The sequence below is a fragment of the Schistocerca cancellata genome, chromosome 1, assembly GCF_023864275.1.
Source record: "Schistocerca cancellata isolate TAMUIC-IGC-003103 chromosome 1, iqSchCanc2.1, whole genome shotgun sequence".
NCBI classification, from domain to species: Eukaryota; Metazoa; Arthropoda; class Insecta; order Orthoptera; family Acrididae; genus Schistocerca; species Schistocerca cancellata.
Window position 1 is genome coordinate 161,829,994 of NC_064626.1, and position 12,878 is coordinate 161,842,871.

Sequence of the window (12,878 nt, forward strand, 5' to 3'; positions counted from 1 at the left end):
GGCCTGGTGGGTAACGGGAAGAGAGGATATATTGAAGGGCAAGTTCCCATCTCCGGAGTTCTGATAGGGTGGTGTCAGTGGGAAGTATCCAGATAACCCGGATGGTGTAACACTGTGCCAAGATATGCTGGCCGTGCACCAAGGCATGAACAGACACAGGCAGACAGTGTTTGTTGGTAATGAGGATCACCCTGTGGCTAAACATGTCTCCGTGCACGGCCAGCACATCTTGGCACAGTGTTACGCCGTCCAGGTTATCTGGATACTTCCCACTGACACCACCCTATCACAACTCCAGAGATGGGAACTTGCCCTTCAATATATCCTCTCTTCCCGTTACCCACCAGGCCTCAACCTCCGCTAATTTCAAGTTGCCGCCGCTCATACCTCACCTGTCATTCAACAACATCTTTGCCTCTGTACTTCCGCCTCGACTGACATCTCTGCCCAAACTCTTTGCCTTTACATATGTCTGCTTATGTCTGTATGTGTGCGGATTGATATATGTGTGTGTGTGCGCGCGCGCGAGCGAGTGTATACGTGTCCCTTTTTCCCCACGAAGGTAAGTCTTTCCACTCCCGGGATTGGAATGACTCCTTAACCTCTCCCTTAAAACCCACATCCTTTCGTCTTTCCCTCTTCTTCCCTCTTTCCTGATTTCCTGATTAAGCAACCGTTGGTTGCGAAAGCCTGAATTTTGTGTGTATGTTTGTGTTTGTTTGTGTATCTATCGACCTGCCAGCACTTTCATTTGGTAAGTCACATCATCTTTGTTTTTGTATAGGGCAACATTCCACGTGGGAAAAATATATCTAAAAACAAAGATGATGTGACTTACCAAACAAAAGAGCTGGCAGGTCGATAGACACACAAACAAACACAAACATACACACAAAATTCAAGCTTTCGCAACCAACGGTTGCTTCATCAGGAAAGAGGGAAGGAGAGGGAAAGACAAAAGGATGTGGGTTTTAAGGGAGAGGGTAAGGAGTCATTCCAATCCCGGGAGCAGAAAGACTTACCTTAGGGGGAAAAAAGGACAGGTATACACTCGCACACACACCCATATCCAACCGCACATACACAGACACAAGCAGACAATAGTAAAATGCTGCAGGCTTTGTTTAGTGCAATAAAATAAAATAATTGTAAAAGTAAATCTGATACAGCATAAATTAAAAATTTCAAATGATTTTAACCTTAAATGTCGGTTTAAATATAGGGGTCCCAGATAATACACCTTGTGGTATATGTTACAGAAAAGTCGCCTTGCAAGTTAAAGGCTAAGAAGGAGCACTTCATAACACAACAAACTGATGAATACTGTCACAAAAATAGAACTCTCTGGCACTACTTTGACAGCTGACAACACTAACTCAACTGAACTGGACACTGGGTAGGAAGAAACAGCAGCGACAATAGTGGTAGTGGAGCACTGAGTGAATGGGAAGGGAAACTTGACGTTTTCATTGTTGGCACGTACTCCTGATTCCATTACGCTTTTCATTTAAATAGTACAAAGCAACGAAAACCACAAACTATTACGTTAACAGAATTCTATACCAATTCTTATACCTCAAATACCATTTGTATAAATGAAAAGCCGTACAAGATCTTTTTCATGTACAATTTTGTGAGGAATATATTTACTAACAAGAGCTCTGTTCGAAAAATGAGCCTTTTTGCATATGAATTTAAAATATGATACAAATTTACTTTTGGAGGGGATAAAAGGGGGATGCGCTCCCCCTTCCCCCCATATGAAGGGGAACTTTTGTGTTTCTTATTACTATATCCCATATGAGTATTTTCACGAAGTTTCAAAACTTTATACTTTTTTTTTCACCCCATTTCCTGATTTTCTTACTAATTTGCCTGGGGCACCAGCCCTGGGTGGTACTGAGTTACGGTATCAAGTCACAAGAGTGTTCAAAAGCTGCTATTTTCTAATGGTCTACTTCCTGAGGCACCTATCTGCTGCTCAACGCCTCCTCTATATGGTGAGTAGCAATCTGTCCTAATTCATACTGTTAGTAACAAGTAAAACCCATTTTTACAATAATTTGTCACAATTCTCTCACATGAAGAATATCACTGTGAGGAATAAACAACCAACTCTAAACCCCAAATTTACTGGGTCTGTTTCTTGAGGAATTACTGAAACTAACACACTTCAAAAGGCCATATTTAAAAATGAAGAAAGAAAGCACATAAAGGTTTAAAATATTATTTAAGTAATAATTATGTATCTCAAAACTAACAAATTTCATAGAACAAATATTGTTTAGTGATGGGCAGACAATAAGAGAAACTCTGAACATCTTTTTCATAGTCTCTCTGTACATTGTACGACATTACAGAAGTATGAAAACGGGTAATTTAAAATAATTTCTTTACAGTGATAGCTGCATTCTGGCCTGAGCTGCTGGAGTCAGCAGTCACATGTGCATGAGGTGGGATTGCTTGTGTGACTGAATGGTGTGTGTATCTCTTTTTATGACGAAGCCTGTGGCCAAAAGCTTACATGTAAGTGTCTTAATTGTGGCTGTCTGCAACTTAACATGTTATCTTTACAGTAAGTAAGAATCTATCTTTTCCTACAGTCTTGAATTTCTTTCAGTTATAGAAAACTCTTACTAGAAATTAACTTCCTCATTCTAAAGAAAATGTTACAGTGTAAATAAAGTTTTCCCATTATCTGTACTATTACAAGTAACCTTGCAAGACATATAATGAAGTTGGATGTTGCTGTCCTCACCTGTTCTTCCTGTTGTGGAGTGGGTGACACTGGGGCAGCTGCTACTTCTGAGACTGTTACATCTGTTATGTGGTTTTCCTTTACAGGCTCAGTAGGCTCATCTGATACTACAGCAGACTACAAAAGCGAAACTCAGGATGTAGTCTGCTACTAACATGCACACAACACACTCCTTCATATTATTGATGTAAATGTTATTTAGTATTTAAAATCACTATACCATGGTACACTTACTACACACTAAAAATGGAATTTACATCAATGATCTGTTAATAATGCATGATGGATAGACCTTAACTGGGGGTTACTGCATGGTCTGACTAAAACAAACATTTACCATGAGACGCGCGTGCGCGCCCACACACACACACACACACACACACACACACACACACAGAGAGAGAGTGAGAGAGAGAGAGAGAGAGAGAGAGAGAGAGAGAGAGAGAGAGAGAGAGAGAGAAGGGGGGGGGGGGGGTTCACACTGTCCCAATATTATGGCTCAACTGGAGTGAGGACTTAATCACATCGAGCAGAGCAGGTGAGACAAATTTGGCAGAGGTAAAGGCCTAGAGAGGCTGTGGCGCGGGAGACAGGGAAGAGAGGTTGTGGGCAGGAGAGAGGATAAAGGGGAAAGGGAGACTAGGGACAGATCAGTGCAAATAAAGATTTGTAAGCTGTGTTAATGGGTCAGTTCCCACCTACATTCAGAGAAGCTGATGTTATGAGGATGATTCAGATTCTGCATGCTGTGAAGCAGTAATTGAAACAAATCATGTCGCACCCAGGGGCACACACTGTGACATGATCATCAACTCTTCCATGGGCCAAAGTATGACTTTGCAGCCCTTCATACAAAAAAATTAGTCCAGTACAATTTGCCACCTATGCACAATGCATTTTCAGTGGTGAACACTCATATGCCCCGTATACCAAAGGTCTCCAGATTGCCTCCCAAAAACCTGGTCCCACTATACAGTTATAAAAATGAACATAATTATTATTATCTAATATTATCTATGATAGAAACAGCAGAAATACACCCTCTGTGAGAATTTTGGATACTTTTTATCATACCCTGCATCAGGAATTACCCCCCCCCCCCCCACAACAAATCCATTGTACCTCACTGAAAGAGGAATTCTGACATTCACCCTTCCTCCAAATCATCCTAGTATGTTTTTATGCCACTTCTCCTTCCAGTACTTTGTCTTACAAGTCATATCCATAAAAGGAAAATGTGCAAGATCTGTCCTGTGCAACCCATAGTACATATTAATATAGACCTGTCTTAAGCTTGTCCTAATTTGTCAGAAGTAACGACTGCATCTTCTGTGCTGCATTTTATGTGGGCAGGAACATCAAGCAGCAGCCCGTTAGGATGAACGGCCACTCTAACACTGTGGCAAGAGGTAAGTAAGATTGCATACCTAGTGGCAGAGCTTGCAGCTCAGCACAAAACATCGTCAACAACTGACAGAATTAATTAGTGTTATGTGAATCCTCTCCCCATAATTCCTTTCTGGATTATGTTCATGCGATCTACTTCTTCAACATGTCCTTTGGTCTTGCAATCCCTCTGTCCTCAATCTCTGCTATAGCTTGTGCTTCACTCTGTTCTCACTCTTTCTCCTAATTACCCCGATGTAAAAATCAGCAGCTTACGTCAGATAACTCCTCTGATCACCTAACTTTAGACTGATCAACAGGTTTGAGAGTCTGTGAACCTTCATCCTCATATTTTCTCTTAGTTGTCTCTGTCTCCTATTCTACACCATCTCTTCTCCAACCCTTAGGTTATTTTATGTGGGGGAGGGGTGAGGGAGAGGGGGGTGAGGGAGGGAGAGGGAGAGAGAGAGAGAGGGAGAGAGAGAGAGAGAGAGAGAGAGAGAGAGAGAGAGAGAGAGAGAGAGAATATGCACATTTATTACACATACCAAATTCTGTCTTTTTTCCTTACGTCAGAAGATAAATCAATACTCACTCCAGATGGTGCTCTCTGTACATAATTTGAAGGAAATATTCCATGTCTATCTCCTATGATTCCAGTCCACCAGTCTCCCTCTTTCTTTGTAACAAGTATCATTTCACCTTGTAAGAAACTAAGATCACCTGGTTCAACAGACTGATAAGGATACATGGCCACATAATATTCTGTAAAAGTAACAACCAAATTTTTATTAGTAACCATCATATTAGCAACATCTGCAGCAATAAATCACTCCACTTCTATAGCAATTGCAATTTTTATGATAAAATACAAGCAGCAGTGACAACTTTTACAAAATTTAAAAGTTCTACATATTCTGATGAAACTGAACAAACTGAAAGGTATGTGTGTGGCCCATTCTGAATGTTCTGGTGATTGGGAGTGGAATAATAGTGCAAAAATAATGTCTTCTGACATATGAAGTAAATGTAGTACCATTATGCATGGCAAATATATACCGAATATGAGAGGGATAGTAGGGGTGGAAGTTACTTTCATGTGACGTAAAATGACCAAAAATCTAGCATCTGCAATTCCCTTTAAATGTTTTTTACAAAATAAAATATACTTCAAAATAATACAGACTTACTTTCTACTGATTAGCCTGTTTAGTACACATTGCAATTGTGAGGAATATTTTGTGTACTGCTGTAGACCAAACAGACCCATCCAGCACCTACCATGAGGACCCACTATTTATTCAGAGTAAATTTTTGTATTTTCATAATCTATGAAAATAGTTCCTGCAATTAGATATAAACCTACCCTTTTCTCCTTCCTGCAACTGTGAAGGAGTTAACTTCACATAAGATTTTGGAAACCAACCATCTACACCAGCTAGTTCACCGTAACACCACTGCTCTTGTTGTTCTTTGACTCTGATAACATCTCCCTTATTAAATGACAACTGACTAGACTTCCTGGCTCTCCAAGAATAAAGGGCTTGTGCCTCCATGTCTTCAACATTATCACCCTGCAAGTCATAAAAAAAAGTTAGGCAGCTAAAATTTGCAGAAAGACAGTTCATCATTCAATACTCACATGAAACACAGATCAAGAGACTGAACACAGCAATATGAGTGTAGGAGTTGTGTTTTAAAAACAGTAGCCAACTACACTGCTTTTAGCAGCAACTTATTCACTTTCTGAAAGATCTTGTTTTACATGTCATAACTGTCTAAATTTTATGTAATGAATCAGAACTACATATACGCAGAATGTGTGGTCTCAAACAATTTTGAATAAAGATAATTTTTTTTTTTATCACACAGCAGTGCGCATGCTTGGATTTGAAACTAACTTTATTCACCATTTCACGAGACAATATGCAGTAATATTTTGGATTTAAGTCTCCTTGCGCAAAATAACTGTGCAGGACAAAGCTTTATGAGGAGGGTAGTGGGGAGGGGGGGGGGGGGGTAATTATCTCATGAGATACTACAAAATTTTTTGGGGTTGGGTTGTTTGGGGAAGGAGACCAAACAGCGAGGTCATCTGGTCTCATCGGATTAGGGAAGGAATTCAGCCGTGCCCTTTCAAAGGAACCATCCCAGCATTTGCCCGGAGCGATTTAGAGAAATCACGGAAAACCTAAATCAGGATGGCCGGACGTGAAATTGAACTGTCGTCGTCCTGAATGCATCAAAATTTTATTTATTTTTGCTACTGGATATAAAAGAAATCATAAGATGGAAAGGGACTGTTTTTTGTGACAGTATTATCATACAGTTATCAGTAAACTAAGTATTCACATACACGCTTCAGCAAACAGACCAACTGTATAACTATTTAAAAGCTAAAAGAGAAAGTTTATGTAAGTAGGAGTGTCTACAAACCATCCTGCCAATTCTAACATCAGGCAATGTTGTCTGGTGATTATCAGAAAAATTGAAAAACAAAGAAAAAACTTTCTTTACAAATAATTACAATATTTACTAGTTATATCATCTGTTAGATTACCTGAACTGTAAAAATTACATTGCCAAAACAAGTTTAATAATACAATGAGTAAAATAAGGGAATTATGCCGAACTTTACTTAACTTCATACTGTGTGCAGTAATAAATGATCTGCACAGTACTTTGAGAAAATATGGCTTCTATTACTTTAATACACCTCATTATTTGTATTGACTTTCCAAACGAGAAAGCGCTGGTAGATAGACACAATAAAAAACACACAAACACACACACACAAATTTCAAGCTTTCGCAACCCAAGGTTGCTTCATCAGGAGAGAGGGAAAGAGAGGGAAAGACGAAAGGATGTGGGTTTTAAGGGAGAGGGTAAGGAGTCATTCCAATCCCGGGAATGGAAAGACTTACCTTAGGGGAAAAAAAGGAAAGGTATATACTCGCACGCGCACGCAAGCACACGCCCGCGCGCACGCATGCGCACGCACGCACATCCATCCGCACATATACAGACACAGGCAGACATATGTAAAGGCAAAGAGGTTGGGCCAGCATCTCAATTGATAAAAGAGTAAATACAGCCTCTGCGACACATGACAACACAGGGTTACGCATTTCTGGGCTCAATAATTAGTGTTACAGTTTCTGGTTTTACAGCATGTGCCTGTGTGGCACTCAAAATGGAGTCTATGTATGTAGTCACTCATAAACTGTCTGTTAGAGGTAGTATTATCTTACACCGCAGAGTAGAGAAGAGAAAGAACTTTCTTTATGTCACACTAGCACAACCACATAGCTATGCAGCAGGAAGAAACAATCAACACTGTATAAGTCTGTTACGTATGTGAGCACATGTTGCTGCATTGGTGCACTTGCCAGGCACAAGTTGCATATTCAGAATAGTGTCAACTGAGAGAGACAGGGATATATTCATTAGCTCTTGTTACATGAAGCAACAAGCACTACCTCTGATGCAAGAACACATTTCAGAGACTTGTCAACCCAGTTACGAGCCAATAACAAATTGTTAACACATTGGAACAAGCACTGCTGATCACTATTAAAGAAGCAAGCAACATGTGGTGATAAAAGAGCCTCACGTCATTAACTTCTGCCAATCTCCATAACAACAAAGTTCCCCATCTCTGAATGAAGTTGGTCATTAGGATTGATGACATTTGTACCAAAGCACTCGATTCAATGATTATTATGGTGTAGAGACATCCATGTGTAAGACATTCCAGCACCTCTCGTGAACACGCTGCTTGCCGTTTCAGTGATGACAACATCAGAATAACCATGACCTGCCACTCATGGGACTTTGCATTGGCCACCACCTACCACATTGCTGATGGGATGACTGAGGGTGCCAGAGCCCCAACTGTATGGTAATGCCACGATCAGCAGATTACATGACTTCCAACAGCATGCTACATACCGATGGATCATCATGGGTCATCCTCATCTTCCAGAGTGGATTGAGGATGCTCTAACACAGTATGATGCACATACTCTACAGCTTCACCTCCAGACTGCCAGATGGCAGCCCACAAGACTTCAGCTGAATTGCTTATGTAGCAGCATTGGTGATCAGCCAGTCTACTTGACAAGAAGAGTCAGCAGAATTCCACCGTGTCACTTGCACAAAGCATTAGCCGAGGCTGACGAGAAGACACAGAAATGTAAATCTGAACAAATAAATGTTAACTTGTTACCATGTTCTACTAGTGCTGAAAGATGTTCTACATGATGATGAAATGCTCAACTGAAAGGTCATCAGTGCTGGTACAAAGTCCCTGTTTTTTGCACAGTACAATTTTTTATCCAGTTCTATCTAGCCACTGTCACAAATGATGATGATGAATTGATAAGGACAACACAAACACCCAGTTCCCGGGCAGTGAAAATCCCGGCCCGCAACACTATCCCAACAATGTAGAGATGTCTCTGCCTGGCACCCTTACAACTCTATTGGTAGCCAAGCTGCGTACCATATGTTGGGACACACGTCTGAATAATATTGTACAGTAATTTGCAAGTAGTGAATGTTGTCCAAGCATTAAAGCATTTATGAAAGTTGAAGTTTTATTCAAATCACATAGCATGATTTTGTTACTGTAACTCAACAACAGATTTTGAACAACAAGGAATATTATAACCTAATTGTGACATCTCAATCCACTGTGCTCATTGGAGTCCACTAAACACATCATCAAATAACTCTAATGATGAAACAAATCATAACTGACAAGGAAGTATTATCACCAAAGCGAGGGAGCTCACAGCCTACAGGGAGATTTCTTCTAATCAGGTGTTCAGATCTGCTGGTACAAATATACAGTTCACCATAGCTATGTAATAACAGTTTTTTAACTTTCCTTTTTTCAGATACTTCGGCTTTGTAAGTTTCCCCTTGTGTGTTTGCCGTTAAGGAGTGGTTTGGTGTTGGACAACAAATCCAACTGTCTGGGGTTTCTGTCTTGAGCCAGTTCTATGATTTTCCCTGGCACTTACCCCTTCTTTTACCTGGGAATGATTCGTACATGTGAAGAATACTACACTGTACCATAATTCAAAGTCTAAATTTGCTGGTCTTGTAGCTGACGCCATTACCAGTAGACTCACTATAATCTATTCTTTGTAATTGACACTTACTTTTTTTTTTGCAGAAATTTGTGGCCAGGATTTTAAAACCTTTTTACTTTTTGTGGACATTTCACATAATACACATGAATTTTGAAATCAATAGTTTAAACTGAATCCACATGACACTTCAAATCATTAGCATTTTACTGCAGAAAAAATTTAAAAAAGATTTGTCATATTTAACTACATAAATAAATGGATGACTATTTTGGTTCAAATTCTTCCACAGACCCATTTCAATGACAAATAAATAAAATACAAAATTAGAGTGAAATTTTGCATTCATAGTCAATTCAGTATAACCCACTTACAGCAAAAAGGGATACATATTGTAACATTACATTTGCTGTACTTTTATGATGCACCCTTATTGGCAACATTTTCTTTCCATTGTGTACTACACACCTCCAGTGTTCTTTTTTCTTCCCTTCTGCAACTGTGGAATTATTAAGGAAGTGCTTTTCTGACGGTCAATATGCTCTTCCTGATCTTCACGAAAAGCTCTCTGCTGATTTCTGCACAGGAGACACCATGTCAGTACATATTATCTGCCTAAACTTCATTATATTGAGTTTTTTGTCATTGTGTTGTGCAGTTTCAGGCATTAGATATTACCATTATAACGCAGCCAAAAGCCCACCTCCTCCATTATTTCACTGTCAGTCAAATAGGACAACCAAAGCACTGTGTTGGTTACAGTCTAATATTGCTGCAAGTTTTATTTTATCATTTGATATCTCTGTTTTGATAATCTACATTGCACCTTTGTGTCTGACCATCCAAACATATATCTTACCCTTCCACCACGAGACAAGCTTGTTACTTTTGTGATGGCAGACTTGTTTTACTTCTTTTAGCTTTGCACTCCTTAGTGCTTTCAGCAGTCTAACCTGTTCATTACTACACCAACAAGACCACTATTAGGTTTAACTAAATCTTCAGCTGACTGTACATTTGTTAAGAAACAATTAATGTGCACAGTATGTCCTACACTGATAAACCAAACAATTCTGACCATCTGCTTAATAGTGGCTTGGTTCACCTTTGGAATGCAAATGACAGCAATCATGCATGACATGGAGAGACCTTACATGCAATGGCTATTCATAGCTCACTCGGTTTCCATAAATTACATGCAGGTGGTTTGAGAGTGTGGAGCTTATGAACAATAGTGTGTGTTCCATCAGGTTCAGGTCAGATCACTTGATGCCCAAGACATTAAACAAGAGTTCACTAATATGCTCCTCAAACCACTGTAGTACATATCTGGCTCTGTGACAGTTACCTTGCTTGAAGATGCCATCACCCTTGGGGAGGATATCAAGCAGAAAGACACACAACTGGTCACCAATAATATTCATGTAGTCCACAGCTGTCATAGTCCTTCAATTACTATTCCAGATCACAAGAAAACCCACATGAATCTCCGCAATAGCATAGTCTGAGCTGCATTCACAGCACAATGCAAGCTTTGAGTAACCATTCACCTGGATGGTGGTGTAAACGGCCATGCCCACTGACCTAATGTAACAACAAACTTGCATCATCTGAGCACACGACATGTTTCCATTTACTCAGTGTGCAATCTAAGTTAACCCAGGCCCACTGAACTTGCAATTGATAATGTCACCGGGTCAACATGAGGACAAGTAGGGGTTGTCTGCTGCAGAGTGCCATGTTCAACAATGTGCGGCAAGTGATCTGATATGAAACACTTATGCCTGAATTAGCACTGTAATCTGTCATTAGATCAGCCACAGACTACTACCTAACCTGAACGAGATTTTCACTCTGCAGCGGAGTATGCGCTGATATGAAACTTCCTGGCAGATTAAAACTGTGTGCCCAACCAAGACTCAAACTCGGGAGCTTTGCCTTTTGTGGGCAAGTGCTCTACCATCTGAGCTACCGAAGCACGACTCACGCCCGGTCCTCACAGCTTCACTTCTGCCAGTATCTCGCCTCCTACCTTCCAAACTTTACAGAAGCACTCCTGCGAACCCGGCAGAACTAGCACTCCTGAAAGAAAGGATACTGTGGAGACATGGCTTAGCCACAGCCTGGGGGATGTTTCCAGAATGAGATTTTCACTCTGCAGTGAAGTGTTCGCAGGAGAGCTTCTGTAAAGTTTGGAAGGTAGGAGACGAGATACTGGCAGAAGTAAAGCTGTGAGGACCGGGCGTGAGTCATGCTTTGGTAGCTCAGATGGTAGAGCACTTGCCCGTGAAAGGCAAAGGTCCCAAGTTCGAGTCTCGGTCGGGGGCACAGTTTTAATCTGCCAGGAAGTTTTACTACCTAACCTGCTTTACAGTCAAACTGTCATGTTCTGTGATGAGGTAGAGTTGTCCAACACCTGGTCACCTACTCATGGTTTCACCATCCATCAACTACTTTCCATAGATGCACACTTAGTAGCACACAAACATCTGACCAGTTTCACGTTTCAAAGAAGGGCCATAATTTGCCCTTTCTCAAAGTCACTGATATCAGTGGATTTTCCCATTTATGACCTGTATCATAGCAAGAATGTTTTCTCATTCATCACTGCTCTCCTTATATACTTCCCTTACTGTGTCTCATGCTCACAATGTCGCCACACACCTCTCAATATTGCGGTGGGAAGTGGTCATAATGATTCACTAGTCAGTATATAGTTATCAGTTTGCTGGTCAAATATGTCAACACTATACTGCTATCTACTGCCTCATCTTTCCTGTGATATGCTTCAAAATTCCATACATTGTCAGTTCTGGATTCGGAATGGACTATGGCTTCATTCCATATTGGCCATACAAACCATGAAGCCTACTCTCCCCTTAAAAGAGATAAGTCCCTTCATCAAACGTTATGGCTTCTTCTGGATAATAACATTTCAAATTTCTGTCTCTACTAATTCAGGAGCAGCCTATCTTTATAAATGTGCATAAAACCTTTGTTTACCTTTCTTTTTTGCCTTTGTGTTGGCTTTCAGTTGAAACATGGGTAACATATTTATGAGATGATCTTTTGGCAAAATGGCAAAAATTTCAGCAGAATTATACTCCTGTGCCAAGTATCTCTCTTACTGGCAGAAAAATAGCAAGGATTTGTTTCATTTCTCCCATAGTTTGAACATCTATCTAAAGGTTTACTTCATTCGTCAAGTCTTCCAATCTGTTTCAATTCACAAGAGCCTGTGTATGCAATTATGTCAGGAATTTCATCTACATTTGTCAGCTGTCATCAGAGTTACATCTTTCTCTACTTCTAACAGGAGTATACATAGAAGATTAAGCATGTAGACCAATTCATTTCCTGATGTGCCTGCAGGAGAAGCATTTATAACAGCATAATACATGAAAATAATATCTGCACTTCCAAGCAAATCTAGACATAGAAACACTTTCAGATGACATGTAATGTGAACTGTTGTCAAATACATTGGTTTCATTACACGACGACTCACAAAGGATTTCACAAATCATTTCTGTCATATGCTTCTCCTCTTTATAGCATATTTTCAACTCAAAATCGATACTAAAGCAAACAAAATGCCAGAAACAAGGAGAACATGCATGTCAACTAAAGTCTATGAA

At 40.1% G+C, this 12,878-nt stretch overlaps 1 protein-coding gene across 8 annotated transcripts in view; it reads right to left on the reverse strand.

Moving 5' to 3' along the window:
• LOC126167729 (intersectin-1) overlaps positions 1-12,878 on the reverse strand; it is a 299,692-nt gene that overhangs the window by 174,390 nt on the left and 112,424 nt on the right. For 5 of the 8 annotated variants that reach the window (XM_049920502.1, XM_049920500.1, XM_049920499.1 and 2 more), the window contains exons 18-20: positions 5,511-5,718; positions 4,740-4,909; positions 2,759-2,875 (exon numbers count right to left, since the gene is read on the reverse strand). In XM_049920502.1, the coding sequence (XP_049776459.1) occupies positions 2,759-2,875; positions 4,740-4,909; positions 5,511-5,718 (495 nt within the window). The remainder of the gene's footprint in view (positions 1-2,758; positions 2,876-4,739; positions 4,910-5,510; positions 5,719-12,878) is intronic. The other 3 variants (XM_049920505.1, XM_049920504.1, XM_049920503.1) reach the window with 1 other exon arrangement.